The sequence below is a fragment of the Protopterus annectens genome, chromosome 7.part1, assembly GCF_019279795.1.
Source record: "Protopterus annectens isolate FY-2018-M chromosome 7.part1, PAN1.0, whole genome shotgun sequence".
Taxonomy (NCBI): Eukaryota; Metazoa; Chordata; order Ceratodontiformes; family Protopteridae; genus Protopterus; species Protopterus annectens.
The window spans coordinates 223,405,348-223,421,663 of NC_056740.1; the positions used below are offsets into that span (position 1 = coordinate 223,405,348).

At 40.8% G+C, this 16,316-nt stretch overlaps 1 protein-coding gene across 2 annotated transcripts in view; it reads right to left on the reverse strand.

The window, feature by feature from the left end:
* The window catches only part of ANKDD1A (ankyrin repeat and death domain containing 1A), a 1,318,298-nt gene that overhangs the window by 333,182 nt on the left and 968,800 nt on the right, over window positions 1-16,316 (reverse strand). For both annotated transcript variants that reach the window (XM_044078678.1, XM_044078677.1), the window contains one exon: window positions 6,066-6,164. In XM_044078678.1, coding sequence (XP_043934613.1) covers window positions 6,066-6,164 — 99 coding nt within the window. The remainder of the gene's footprint in view (window positions 1-6,065; window positions 6,165-16,316) is intronic.

A 16,316-nucleotide genomic window follows, 5' to 3' on the forward strand; every position in this document is an offset into this window, starting at 1 on the left:
AAAAACACAATCTATCATTATAGAAAGTACAAAGCTTTCACATTTGAAGTTGTCTCTTCCATCCATTCCCCAGCTACTATTATACTTGGCAGGTCTCAAGGGAGGATATGCCAGAGCACAGCTGAATCAAAGGAGGCTCTTGACCTCGATTGCCAATGCGATTTATAGACAGAAATGAGGGTATGGACATTACACCAAGTACCATCAGCACAAATGTCATCAGCGATACTCTGGAGAAGAAAGCTGCTGTAGATGTAACCACAGATCTATTTGAATGGCCCTTAAGAGATTTGGGTAAACATAAACCCCTCTCTTTGCAGACATATAAAATACAATCAGATAACCAGCGAGAGAGAGAGAGAGGGAGAGAGTCACTTAAGATACCTCTTTTACCAGTTTAGATGTGGAAAAGGAAACAATTGATCAGTCTTTCTAAACTTCTTAGTGTGATGCAAATGAAAAGGAAGCTGGCATTCAGCAATGTGAAATATATTTCCCTTTTTTGGAGAAATTTGTGAAGAAAAACAACAGACTGAGTAATGATTCAGAAGCTACCTTTGGATGAAATGAAGGATTAGTTCTTAAAGTAACTTTGTTCTTGTGAAAAAATAAATGGGGGATTTACTGGACAAAATGTGAACTCCAAAATCCTCCCAACAGACATGATGTCCAGCAAAACAGACTTTTCGAGATCATAAATCTTAAGCTAACTTTAGCTGTAGGTTTAAAGGGGGAAGTAGTCAAGGCCTGTAGTGTAATGGTAATATCCAAGGGAGGAACAGGACCCCTAAGTGGAGGTTGAAGAAGGAAGGTACCCCTAAGAAAAGCTTTGGTCAATCTAAGGGAGGTGATGAAAGAGTGATTCTCCCCAACATGAAAACTGGAGATGGCTGCTTGTATTTCCAAAATAGCTGGAAGAGGTGCTGAAAAAGGATCCGAGTTTTTGCTGGAAGCCCATAGATAAAAGTCTTTTCCACTTGTTTTTACTGACCTTCATGGTGGAAAGTTATTGTGAAGAGGTAAAAATGTAAATGACTTGGGAAGAAAGCCTGGACTGTCTAGCCATCATCGGGACTGGAGAAACCATGCAATCCATCTGACGGCTTGAATGTCAGGGTGAGTCAACCCTGATGAGTGAAAGACAGGATCTGGAGTGGAACCAGACGGTGAATCAGGGGAGACCAGACTTATTGAGACAAAAAGGGAGCAATGAGGATTACTGTGACTTTTCTCGCAAATGCTTTCTGAAGAAATTTCAGCAGGAGAAAAGGCGTACAGAAGTCCATGGGGCAACTGTGGATCACAGCATCCCTTGTTTTCTCCCTTTCCTGGGGAATAAGGGCAAAGTAGCTGCTGCACTTGGAGTAGTATGGGGAGGCAAAATGACTGCAGCAAGGTTGGTCCTAATGGCTGAAAATCTGATTTGCCACTGTTGGACTGAGGGACCACTCATAAGGGAGATGGATGAACCTACTCAACTTGTCTGCTAGAACACTGTACTTACCCTGGAATATATGTTGCTATCAGAAAGCTATGAGAAGATACACGTTCATGACCTTGCAGCACATGTGGCAGGATCATGTTCCTCCTTGTTTACTGATATACCAGACAACTGACATATTGTCTGTCTGGACTGAAATCACGCCTGTGGGGAGAGCATCCTGGAAGGCCTGCAATGACAGGAGGACTGCTCCCACCTTCAAGATATTGATGTGAAGACTAGCCTCTGTAGGGGACCACAAGCCTTTGATTGTCTTTTGGAAAACATGCCCCCCCCCCACATGGGAAGTGTCCACAGTCACTGTGGCTTGTGGAGAAGGTAGTACAAAAGGAAGACCTTGGGAGATTATCAGGGACTCTAGCCACCACTGAATATGAGTCCTGCATATCTTTGTCAGAGAGATGTGAAAACTCATGGGCTAGTATCTGACTAACCACTGAGCTGACAGGGTCCACTGAAGCACCCTCATGTGATACCTGGCAAGAGGAATCAAGAGGATGGCAGCCACCGCTGAGCAAAGGTGATGTAGGATCAATTTTGTAGATGGCTTCTGACAGGAAAGAACAGGAAGCACCTTTTTTGGAGTGTGGAAATCATGGTTTGTTGAAGCTTGACAACTTGCATTTTCGTGATCAAAAGAGCACCACTGAATTGTGAGGTCTGGAATAGGATGAAATTTGGATTTGGCTGGGTACACCATAATGTCTAGTGTTGAGCAAAGATGAAGCAAGAAGTCCCTGACTTGGAGAAGAAAATTCCTGGTGGGGGAGGTTATGAGTCAGTTGTCTAGTTATGGGAACACTGAATCTCTGCAGATTAAGATGAGCTGCGACTACTGCCATGCACTTGGTGAACATCAGGGTTGCTGTGGTGAGACCAAAGGGTAGGGTTCTGAACTGGAAATGACTGGCTCCCCACCAGAAGCACAGAAACCTTCTGGAGAGTCTGCTCATTTTTATATGGTAGTATGTATCCTAAAGTTCCATCGAGCACATCCAACCGTCCTTCCTTAGTAATGGAAGTATGGACCCGTACTACGACCATCCATAAGTTCATTTTATTCGCACACTTGTTAAAATGACAAGACTAAAACTGGCCTGAGGTCACCATTCTTCAGCATGAACCTCCAAATCTTTGCTGGTCTGGCGTGACCTTTTGAATGACCCTGTTTTTTTATAATTTTTTTTTTTTATTTCTAATTTTGTTGCTTCCCTTTGGGAGGGTGGGACACTGGGAAGTCTCTTTAAGTGTGGTGAAGGGAGAGAAAAAGGATGGTGCAGCCTCTTGCTATGATCCTCTACACCCAAACATCTGGAATGATGGATGTCCAGGCCATGGAATGGAGGGTTAACCCCTCCCCCCTCGACTGCCTCCAGAGTATGGTAGACAAGCAAACATTCAGGAACAGTAATAAGGTCTATCAGAGGAAGGACCCTGAAAGCCCTGGTTTTGCTGACCACCTCTGCCACAGGGGTGACTTCCACCATCAAATTAATGCCCTTTGCCTTGGGGAAGGGTGGTCTCTTACCAGGAGTGTCAGGAGCAAACCTTTGTGACTTTTGGAAAAACAGTTTCTTTTCTCCCTTCTGATTTCTGGAAAAGGTCCTCTAGAGTGTAGAAAACTGGATACCTATAGCAGACAGGGTCTTACCATCTTGGTTACTCCTGGATGATGCTTCTTTAACTTTCAGACTGAAGACTGTCTATCCAGCACAGACGGGATTGATGAAGGACATCTTAAAGTGATTAACAAAATTTCACAAGCACATCCAGGCATATCTCCTAAAGGTGCTCTCAGCCCCAGAAGTGCCTTCAGTCACATTGGAGATGAAGTGCGTTGAGAAATTACAGAACGATTTATGGGTGGCCAACTGTGAGTTGACAGACTTCTTTTCCTCAGCTGAAAAGGACCCTGATAGAGATTTGGATAGGTCTTTAATCAGATCCTTCTGGAAGTGTGTGGCATGAGCCAGATAATTCAGTACCCTGCGAGAGAAGGTCGCTGATGCATAGACTTGGTTTCCAAATGTGTCCAATACCCAAGACTCCCTTTTAGGAGTATGGCCAGTAGAACTATCTTCAGCAAGTTCCTTTCTGGTGGCCGCCTTCACCATCACCATGGAATCAAGAGGACCCTTGCTCCAGTGAGGATCTTTTGGTGAAAACAGAAATTTGTCAGGTTTACATGGGATTGGTTTGGCCATGTCCAATTCCTTCCATGTCCATTTAGACATTAAATCTACCATCTGATCCATGGATGAGACCACCCAAGAAGTAGATGTGTGAGTCCAAAAAACCTTGAGAAATACTGACTCTTCTTGGGATGGAGTTTCTGAGGACCCCCCCCTGTCTGAGTAGTTCTAGTATTTCACCAAATGAGGCATCCTCAACGGGGGATCTACAGGACCTCTCCCCTACACTAAAGTCAGTATCTTCAGCTAGAAACTCGTGCAGGGAAGTCAATGTAACTCCTTCTGCACTTATGCTTTCAGTGAACCTCCCCAGTGGGATGCTCTGGGAAGGACTGTAAAGTTGATAGGTGGTTTCCAATGTGAATGGACTCAAGATTTTTAGACATTGGCTGTCCCAATGGGATAGAAGGTGAAGGATCAGGAACTGGAGAAATTCTGTGGGGGAGAGATGGATCCTAGCCAGAGAGAAAAATCTCCTCCCTAGAATGAGAGAGCAAAAATCTCGAATGTGGAGTTCAAGACAGGACCAGGAACCCTTTCTATAAGAGCCATATCACCCAACAAGGATTGGTCTAGACGTTCTGCACAGCTCCAAAGCTGATATAGTAGTCCAGTGCAAATCCCCAAAGGAAAGGGGCAGCTTCATGAGTTTTGGAGTTGAGCCTACCCCCTGGATAAAATGCTGGCACCTCAGCTCTTAGATCGGTCAGGGTCCGAGCCACTGAACACTAGATCAGAGATGCCGCTGGTGTCGATGAACTGACATGAATGTGCCCCAGGGAACACTAGGAACTAAGAGCCACAACCCTAAAGGATCTCTTGGACCTCTCCTTGTCAATTCTTATACTGTTTCTACCTCTGGTACTAATGTACGGTGTTATAAATTTGCAGGTGACTGCAAATTTGGGGCTGTCATTTTGTCAGAAAGAGATCACCTCAGCTTGCAGAAATCTGTAAATCAATTATATGTTTGATTCACTGAAATTGTTTTCCTGTTTAACATCTCCAGTTGCTTTTTTAAAAAATAGGGTAATGATAAATTATATACTTACACTATAAATAATTTCATCTTTGGTAGTGTGCTGCTTTACAAGAATCTGGGATCAACTGTGGACGATTAGCTGAAGTTTACCAGTAATAACAGCAAATTGTTTGGATGGCATTTCTTACAATATTACTATGCTAATCAAAAAAATCCAGGAAGCTTGTTTTTTCAAAAGTAAGTGTAGCTACTATCTTTTTATTCTAAAAGTTTGAGAGCTTTCACATATATTTTAAAAATCTCAACTCTGGTTATTAATATCTGTGCTATATAGATAGGATAAAACAACTAGAAATATATTCAGTGTACTACAGGTTGTTCACAGGAAGCATGATTGTTTTAAAGAAAAATTTATAGACTACAATATTTGCCTTTGTAACATTTTGATGTTAGCAATGACCTTAAATACAAACCTAAAGTGGGATACAAACTCTGAGATAGCATTTTTTTGTGAGTTTGTAACTAAAAAAAACATCACCTCTGTTGACCTTTATATCACACATGATGGCATTTTTGATTTGAATTGTAGGACCTCTCATTGTACAAAATAAATACATTATTCCTAAAAAGTGTGTGCTTTAGTCTGCATGGTATATACTTGGTATCAGACACTATCTTGAACTTTGCCACTACTAACTGTACCCAAGAACCAGTCATCATGTATGAAGATTGCTGGTTGTTTCAGGTACACACACCAGTACCAGTGGACAGAAGCTAACAGATGCATATGCAAAAGCAAACTGTATACAAATTATGCCCTTTATATCTTTGTTTTACTTGGAAAGATTGCTGCCATTGAGCTATACCTCTGATGTATTCTTACAGGCATTTATTGTTTTGACAATATTTTTTGTGAAGCAATGATGGAGGGGACTTGCTAACATTAGAGTACAAAAAGTCCATGGAGCCATCAATGCGTACTTCATTCTAACCAGTCAAAAAACATAAAATGGGTCTGACAAAGTTAAAATTCCCCTGCAACATTAAAGATTGCGTATAAAGTCATCTTTACTTAAACTCAGTTTGTTCAGTACAGTATAAAGCGTGACATGATTATGAGCTGCTCCCTGAGGGTATCAACCTTAATTGAATCAATGAGCAATAGCACATACATACTAGCTGTTCAAAATAAAGCACCACTTAAATGACATACTTAGTAAAACTACGAAGGATGCAGAGAGTACTGCTGCAAAATGTTTGAGAGGCACTACTTTATGTGGATATGCAGTTTTATATCTACAACTTCAAGACATATTTGGTAACCAAAACCTATCATATTTAAATTACAACAAAGTACAACAGCTCTCAACTCATTCTGTTGAATACTTACGTGATTAACTGCATCGAGATTTATTCCAGAGTCCACCAGAAGATGAGCTACTTTATTATGTCCATGTTGTGCAGCATAATGAAGGGCTGTCATGTTTTTCTGTCAAGCAAATCAAAACAGGGATCAATTTTGGCAAAATGCAACATTTCAATACCATGATCATGTAATTTATAAATGATTATTTGTCACACTTGAGTACCTTTCTTCAAAGTTCTTACAAAACAAATAAGAATGTTCCTGTGCCTAAAAGGATATAAATAAATGAGAATGATGAGAGGAGGAGGCATGCAGCCTGTTGCTTATGTCCATTTGTTGCAGCTAGACTAGCACAAGTACCTGTTCACCTGATATCCCCTCCTTAATGAATCTCAACCCCCTTTACGCTATCTAATGCTTTTTACTCAGTATCCTGAAGTACATTTTTCCATCTCCCCAGTACTTTTTCAGTGCTTTCTTGCATGGATTCATCCCATTTGATCAAATGTCCTGAATGTAGAGTGCCAGAACACTGACACGAGATTGTCAAACTGAAAAACAGATCCTTTTTTTTTCGTAGGGGGACAAACTCTCCTGCAACCCAGCCTCCCACACCACTTGCTAATTATGTACACTAACTCAGAGATCACTCTACATTAGGGAAAGGGTCAATTCCATAATCCCTGATGTCCTGCAATCGCATAATACAGGTTTTCCCTTTCTCCCTATATGTTGACATTTCTGATGTTGACTATTAGGTTTTGACCTTTTCACACACAGCACTTATATCCATCTAACACAACTGTCATGTACCCTTCTTGTGCCTGTCATAAAAGATGCCTCATCCTGCTGACGCTTTCTCCTTGTTCCTTTTTCTTCTTTTCATTATTTGCAGTCACACCCTTATCCGTCTCTTGTTATTCCATGTAGTTAAATCATGCCTCTACTCATTTCTCTCTTCAAGTGTGTACATGACGAGTCATTACCTCCCTTCCTTGTCTAAACCATCTTTCCTGGACCCATCACTACACCCTTTCTTCAAAACTGAGTTCCTTTCCTTTGAATGTCCCCAGTATTTGGTCTTACCAATGACTGTGTGTCCAGTCAGAGAATAATCTCTGCCTCTTGGGAGTCAATTCCCCTCATCATCATCGGTCCCCTTTTTCCCACATTCTACATGGGGTTGGGGTGGTGTGTTAACTGTCGCCATCTCTCTCAATTCAACACCACACTCCTGCCTTCTTTGGCACTCATGCCTGACTGTCGCAGATCTTCTGTCAGACAATCCATCCACCTCTTTGCTGGATGCCCTCATTTCCTCTTGCCTTCTTCCTATCTGTCCCAAATCTTCTTCACCAGATTGTCTTCTGCTTTTCTGCACATGTGCACCAATCACTGTAATCTGTTCTCTTTGATATTTTTGCAATTGGTGCTACTTTGGCTTCTGCTCTTACACCTTCATTTCATCTGTCCCACAGTGCGCATCCTACCACCCATCTCAGGCACTTAATTTCCTTCACCTCTAGCTTCCTCATTTTCTCTGCCTTCAGTGCCTAAATTTCTGTACCATATTTAGTACTGGTCACACCACTGTTTTATACACCGTACTTTTCAACTTCTTTGGCATTCATCTGTCATACACTACACTTGACACACTATGCCAGTTGGCACCGGCCCCTCTGAATCTAGGTTTGACCTTTTAATTCAGACTTTCCTTCTCCTCAACCATCTCTACCAGACACTTGAAGCTGTTAACCTGTTTTACTATCTTCCCTTCTATCTCCAGCCTTAGCTTCTTCTAATTTACCCAATTTGCTGCCATTACCACTCTTATCTGTACTCATTTTCATCCTATGTGCCTTCAGTTTTGTATTCCATTCCTCTATCTTTTGCTTAAGTTATTACTCATAGTCTATCTGTAATGCCACATCGTCTGCATACAGAAACTTTGCTTGTTGAGCTGTACTCTCTGACCTGTTTGATAATGTAATTAATCACCATTAGGAACAGAGTTGGGCTCAAAGCTTAACCTTGATCCACATCCATTCCCATTGGTAACCCGTCTGAGACTAAACACTGTTCGTACTTGAGTTATTGGGTCCTTGTATATAGCCTGCACTAATTCTACCAATGTTTCAGGGACTTCGAACCAACACAGGGCTGCCCAAATCAATTTTCTTGAGACCTTGTCATATGCTTTCTCCAAGTCTAGAAATGCCCAATCAGGCTCTATTCTCATCTCTAGCTTCTTGTCAATTATCTGTCTCACTGCAAACAATGGATCAGTTGTGCTGCATCCTGATCTGAATCTAAACTACTCATCTCCCATCTTACTTTCTGTTACTCTGCATATCCATTTATCAACCATCCTCTCCAGAATTTTCAAGCAATGTGACAGGAGTTTGATACCTCTGCACTGCCCGCAGTTGTAGATGCTCCTTTTGTTTTTGTACAATGGCATGAGTATGCTTATTCTCCAGTAATCTGGCATATGTCCTTCTCTCCACACTGCTGTAGGTACCCTCAGGAGTGAATTCTCTCTGTCTCACTCAGCATCTTTATCATATCTTCTGTGACCTCATCTGAGCCTACTGCTTTCCATGACTTCATTTTCCTTAGTGCTATTCTTACTTTTTCTTTGGTGGGCTCCTCTTCTTCTTTCATCATAGGCTGAGTCTAGGGCAGCACAACTTCTGTGGGGTTTTCTTCATTCATAAGCTGCTGGAAATACTCCTTCCATCTGCCTTTAATGTCCTGTGGACTGGTGAGTAGGTTGTTGCTGGCATCTCTTATGAAGGGTGTTTTGATGGTCTTCTTTATCTTTCTGCCATTGCCTTGCAACCTGATTTAGTTTCTTTGTGCCACCTACTGAGTCACTTTCCAGAAGCTGGTAGAGTGCCTCTGATGCCCTGTTCCTTCCTAGCCTGGTCCATATTTTTTATTTCTCACTTTTTCCTGCACATCTTCTTTCATCTGATGACTTCATGGACTTCTGCATTCCACCACCAGCTTTCCTTATGTACTTTATTTCCATACTTCGCTCAGCCACATATCTGTTCTGTAGTCCTTACACATGCTGTTTTGACGCACTGCCATTCTTCTTCAACTCCACCTATTTGCTCCACTTCTTGGGGTGCTACAGCTCAGAGTAATTTCTTGAAGTGTTGTACTTTCTGTTCAGTCAACTTCTAGGTCTTTAGCCTGGTCTCTGTTGACCTTAGAGCCTTCTCTGACCACTGGTTGTAGCTGATTTTTGGCAACCAGTGGTTTATGCTGTGGACCAACTGTTTTACTGGGGATGACTTTGCAATCACTGATTCTACCTCCGTGGCTTTTCCTTACTAGGAGGAAGTCTACCTGAGTTGCATGTTGGCCATTCTTGTCTGTGATCTTAAGACTGCCTCTCTTTCTGAACCATGTGTTGATTACTATCAAGCCATTTGCTAGACAAAAATCTAGAATGGCTTCTCCTTTATTCCTGTTGTCCCACTCATGTGGATGCAGGGAATCTTTATATCCCCTTCTGTCTGTCCTGATATGTGCATTCAAGTCACCCATTATCAACACCAATTCATGTTGTCCTGCTTTATCGAGTAGGTCCTGCAACTGCTGTTGAAATGTACTCTTCTCTTCACTATCAAAACTCTGCTGTGAGGCATACACTAAGATTATGAATAATGTCCTATCTTTAGACTGGAGTCTGCTTCCCATGAGTCTGTTGTTAATTCTGATGACATCCCTCACTGCCTTCTTAAAACTTTCCCTCATCATAATTCCCACACCATTTTTAGCCTGTCCTCATCCTGAGTAGTAGACTCTGGATCCCAAACCATGTGGCTTTGCTGTGCTATCCTTCCATATTCTATCTTGGATACATAGGATGTCCAGCCCATACCTCCCAACCATCTGAATTACTCATTTTTTACCGAGTTTTGGGGTCCAAATGATGGGGTGCCACAATTCCTGAGTGGCACCCCTTCATTTCCTATTTTTTTCCACTTCGTTTTTAATTTCCGTGCTGTTTTGGCTGACGTCATCACGTGCGCGATGATGTCAGTGCCGTCGGTGCTACCAGCCTATCAGAATTCAGCTCTGCACACATTTCCAGCTGGGTGCTCAAGGCTGTTCAAATGCTGCAAGCGGGCGGGAACAGTTATTATCGGACAACGTCGTTTTGGAATCTGGATATGTTCAAATGCTGCAAACAGTAGTTATTGTAGAAAACTTCATTTTGGATATCTTTTGGATTCATGGCTGTTGGAGAATGCTACAAGCAGTTATCACTGCGGAGGAGAAAGTCGCTTTGGATATCTGTTAAGGTAAGGAGTGTGTGTGTTTTGGATATGTTCAAATGCTGCAACAAGTAGTAGAGTGTGTGTGTGTTTTGGATATGTTTAAATGCTGCAAGCAGTCATCGCAGAAAATCTTTTTGATTCATGGCTGTTGTCATGCTGTAAGCAGTTATCGTAAAGAGGGTGTGTGTGTGTGTGTGTGTGTGTGTGTTAATATATTTCTTCCCCTAGCCTAGCTACAGTTTGTTTAGGGGGTTACATGGTAGCACACCTAGAAAATTCTCCTTAAAGCTTTTATGTTTTTTTCTTTCTTTATCGAATATGGTTGCTGTTAGTGAAGGATTTTCTTTATTGCATGCAGCAGTTTTATAACTTCATTAGACAAGATCATCCAGTCTGAACAGTGCATGAGATGCAGGGAAGTGATGTTTTATCAGAGACAGGCCAAGCTAATGACCATTAGAAATTGCTATGCTGGTTAGCCATTCCTTTTAAGTAGTTAAGCATTTGTTGTTGCAAAGTGAAGACACTTGAAGTTTCAGCAGGAAGGCTGAAATTCTATTCAGGCACCCAGGTTTCATTACAAAAATTGCTTTCCTATGAATTCTTAGACATTTGTTTGTGGTTCTGTTTAATAACAGTGCTGCAGATATGGCAACAGATGCTGTAATACCAATGTCTTTGAAGTGTTTAAAGTTTTCATCTTTGTTCATCTTTAGAAAGCCCACTTTCTGTAAGTGCTATATATGCAAGCTTTGCACTATTAACAGTAAGAGCATTTTCCTGTTTTGTAGTTGTAGAATTTACATACTATTGGTGCAGTGCTTAATGTGCAGGAGGTAGTTTATGCCAGGTACTCTTTTTGTACATTATTTGAAGGAAACAACACAAAAGATTCTTTGTTCTACTGGTTCTGTACCCACCATCACTTGTGAATTTCTGCCATATTTTTAATCTGTTCCTCATAAAATCTGTGGTTTTCAGGATATTTATGACAAATCACTGAAGGGTGAATCCATTAAATAATGACAGGCATTTGAATTTCAAACTTCATATTCTTCAGAAAATAAATGGTAACAAAAACTTTTATTCTAGTAATTGTCTAAGTTTATAAGATCAATATTTGAAATGTGTACCTATTTTGAGGCTGTATTCCCCCATTATTGGCTTTGTCCAGTTTTTTTGTGCTAGGAGGTTGAGAACTATGGTGAGAAGTGAGAAATGAATTTTCACTAAATGATAGCTATTTAAGTTTCAGACTTCCTATCTTTTGGGAAACAAGCTGCTGATTTGGCATAGTGGTATGTTGCTCTAAGACTTGCCAGTAAAATGCATGGTGGTAACACATTTTATTCTAGCAACTTTCCAAAGTTATATAAGCAATGTTTAAAATGTGTCCTTGGTTTTTGGCCTTTGTCTCACCCCCCCCACCCCAAAATAAAAAACAATATTGAAAATAAGTGTAAGAAGCTGTACAAGATGCTTATGCCTTACACTGCTGTCATTCTATTTTATATATATATATATATATATATATATATATATATATATATATATATATATATTATATATTGTGTGTGCGTGTGTGGAAGTAGATTTTTATGATGGAAATGTTCTGAATTGGGCAGTTTTGTCATTACTGGTTCATGCATTTTGTTTCATTGCCTACTGAAAAAATGTTTAAACAATAAATTTAAAATGTGCTCTAACAAGTGTGCTGTATTAATACAAGGAATATAACTTAATACAGTCATATAGCCCAAAGGTAATCTTTATCCACCTCTGGACAGATGCATTTTCTTTGGGTGTGGTATAGGTTTCAATGCTCTTTTAATGAATGTGAGTTTCAAGGGCAGAGAAGTTTTAATGCCAAGTCTATTTTCATTGTGAGACAGTATTGCTTTGTTTAACAGATGTATTAGTGTTTGTGCATTGTGCTGTAAAGTGTAAAAATAAAATCTAAATCATTGTAGAAGTAAAGCAGTATGCGCACATTAGTGTTTATGGTAAATGGGACCAAATAGCCAGGTAATGGGACATTGGAATGGTTGCAGGGGGACTCTGGTGCCATATTTTGGTTGTCTCTTCTTCAGTTTGAGTTTGAAAGTTGGTACTCCACAATTCCATTGGAGTGGGCGGGGTTACATAATTATGTATGCAACTTTTATGTTAAACAGCGTACAGATTTGTACCTATTTTTTATGGGCCTTGTCCAGATTTTTGATGTTTCTAGGTTGAGTGGTATGGTCCAGCCTCCTCCATCAATCATGTCATCCAGTGAATCTATAACAATTCGCAGTTCATGTCTGGCAGGTTGATTAGTTTTGTGTCCCGGTTTCGCTAAGCAGAGCTATCCCAGGTAACGCAGGCTGGGCAACTGGACACCAGCTGGCCAGTAGCTTACTGACAGAGGGCTGCTGGACTTTATGGAGGGCACACACTGGCCAACAGGGAAATATACATCCCTCCCACTGTTAGCATGGGTCCCTTTTGTAGGGCTGAGTAAACTGGATCATCGACCCACTTATCACCTTGAAATACCCATGCCCATTAGTCAACAAAACCAAATCACCTAGATCTATATTTTACACCACTGAGTGGCTAGCCCTGCCACAGCATGCAGTCGGTGATCCGTGTTCTACTATCTTGAGGATACTGCACACAGTAGATGCCCAAAGTGGTTGGTCTATACAACTCTTCATCCTATAGGACATCATGCAGAGTCTGCGCTGCTGCCCACAGCTCCATTCATTGGTGAGTTTGAGATGGAAACACTCAGCATGTGTTTTGGAGGTAGGAGGAACCCACAGAGACAGAGGGAGAACATGCACACTCCAAACAGGCATTGACTACAGGTCAGGAACAAACACTGAACCTTGTGCATGGCAGGCAAAGACCTTAACTATTATGTTCACTGGTTTCCCTCACTCTCAACATTTTGTTAGCTTCTGTCACTGCCATCTCATTTATTCTTCATGATTCTTCTTTGGAGTGATTATAACTCCCAGGTATATATACACGGATTCACTTTATAATCTCGAAATACTGAAATATCGAATTTCAGTATTTCGAGACTATAAAGCCAAAACACCAAAAACCAAAACTGCAAAATGAAAACCGTGACCGTTAAAGCACACACAAAAAACACAACTACACCTACCTCCACACAACAACACAAACCCAAACACACACACACACACACTATAAAAGCAGGGGGACAAGCCCCCATGCACCCGCCCATGTGGAGGGCTGCGCTCCCCCACTTATATATACTAACTCTGAGGAAGCACTAAACACCAACACACACAAAACCCACCAGCATACATTCCACACCCCCCTCGCACAAGCACACATCACCAGATACAAACACCACCACTCTCAACACTGACATACTCACACTCTCACCTACGTACCCTAACCCATACCTAACACTCCCAGACACATTCACAAACACACAAACCCTCCTCAAAACCCTTAAAAACACCACACTTACCTAACTGCTGTCAGTACTGTGGGTTCAACATTTTCAGGTTCGATATTCTGCAGTTTCGTGCATCTGCAGATTCGACACGTTGGTCTCGGGATACTGAAATTTGACATTTCAGTATTTCGAGATTCCAAAGTGTTTCGATATATATATCTATATCTATTTATATATATATATATATATATATATATATATATATATATATATATATATATACACACGCACACACATATATATATATATATATATATATATATATATAGACCATCCACATTAACTGTTTCACTTGGATCTATATTTGATAATATGCTAGTTAACTTATCATATTTTTTTTTCTATATTTCTGTCTGCCAAATATATACTGAATAATACAGGTCCCAGTGATAAAGCCTGTGGTGCTCTTGTAGTCAGTGCCTTCTTTCTGCACAATAACCCTCTTATAACCAGCCTTTGTTTCTGGCATTCCACTCAGTTTCTCATGCTCCTTACAGTTCTTGGCAATAGTACCTCTTCCCACTAGCTTATCTGTCATTCTGCTATGTCATACATTCTCAAATGTTTTGTTTCAGTTAAGAAAGATTCTTTTGTCAAGCTTATGAACTATTAGCTTTCAAAAAACTTGACTGTTGTAACCCACAGCTGATGCTTTCCACTTCCCATATATCATCATCATGGGGTTATGGTGTCAATTCAGAGCAATTTTCTTACCTTCCTCAACAATCATGCCCGACTGTTGCAGGACTCCTGGCATGCAATTCATCCATCGCTTGACTGGATGACCTCGTCTCCTCTTGCATTCTTCCAGTCTTTCCCAAATCTACTTTACCAAAGTGCCTTCCGAGACCTGCAACGCAATTCATCCATCGCTTGACTGGATGACCTCGTCTCCTCTTGCATTCTTCCAGTCTTTCCCAAATCTACTTTACCAAAGTGCCTTCCGATTTCATGCATATGTAATTAAACTACCTTAATCCTTTCTTCTTGACCTTCTGTGTAACTGGGGCTACTCTGACATCTGCGCTGATGCTTTAATTTCTTCATCTGTCCCACAGCGTGCATCTTATTGTACATCTCAAGCACTTTATCTCAATCACTTTCAAGGCTCCTAAGCTGCTCTGCCTTCACTATCCAGCTTTCTGTGCCATAAAGAACTGCTTACACTTTGTGCCAAATAGATGTAATACCTCTGATTCTAACTCTGACCTTCTTCCTCATTCAGAATTCCCATCTTCTCAACCAGACCTCCAGTTACTTGAAGCTATTACCCTATTCCACTATTTTCCCTTCAATTTTCAGCTTCTTTTGATTTCTCCAATTTGCTGTCATGGGCACTCTCTTGTCTGTGCTTAGCTGTATCCATCCTGTTTAGAGTTTGCATGCAGTTCCAAATCGTCTGCATACAACAACATTGTTGATCTGCCCCCTCTGACCTGTCAGATGATGTCCGTCACCTGTATAAACTTGTCTGCCTTTGAACTGCCTTACATTTCCTTGTAGCTTAGTTGTTTGTGGTACCTTTTCACCTGTGGCTAACTAAAATGCGTTTATACTTTAAGAAGACTGGGACTGCAATTCTAGTGGGAGTAGAAAGGTAGCCTGGTCTGACTTGGGAGATGCACAGGGAGGCTTGAAGTGAGAATTACTTATTGTAGCTAGTTATTTGATCTGCTACTGATGCCTTTTCACTTTTTGCTAACTAAAGTGTGTTTTGGGAGTACAAAGGCAGCCTGGTTAGTCAGAGATGGAAAATGCATAAAGGAGCTTAAAGTGACAATTATTTGTTGTAGCTAGTTTATACGGTTTTACTTTTAGCTAACTAAAGTCAGTTTTTACATTAAGTAGACTGGGACTGCTATTCTAGTGGCATTAAACAGTAAAGTAGCCTGATCAATCCGGATGGAAAACACAAAGGGAGGCTTAAAGTGATAATGACTTATTGTAGCTAGTTATTTGATTGTTTCTGATAACCTTTTTAACTTTTGTCTATCTAAAGTGGGTTTTTACATTAAGGAGAATGGGACTGCAGTTCTAGTGAGAGTAAAAAGGTAGCCTGGTCTGTCCAAATTGGGAAATACATAATGAAGCTTAAATTGACACTTACTTGTAGCTAGTTGGCACCTTTTCACTTCTGGCTAACCAAAGTGTGTTTTTACATTAAGAATACTGGGACTACTATTCTGGTGGCAGTAGTAAAGTAACCTGGTCAGTCCAATTTAGGAAACACACAGGGATGCTTAAAGTGAGACTATTTCATCATCAAGGGGGATTTTTAGTGATTTAGTTCTGCGTTACTCTGTATTGGATTGCTACTGTTGCTGTGCTTTTACATTAAGAAGTTCTAGGATCATACATCTTGTGGCAGAAGATGTTTACCTGGTCTCTCTGAGTTGGGAGGCACTCCAGGGAGCTTAAGTGTAGTCATTTATTGACATGAGGGCATGGGAGTTAGTTTTCAGCTTTTACTATCTGCTGTAAATTGGGTGCATTTCTGCAGTG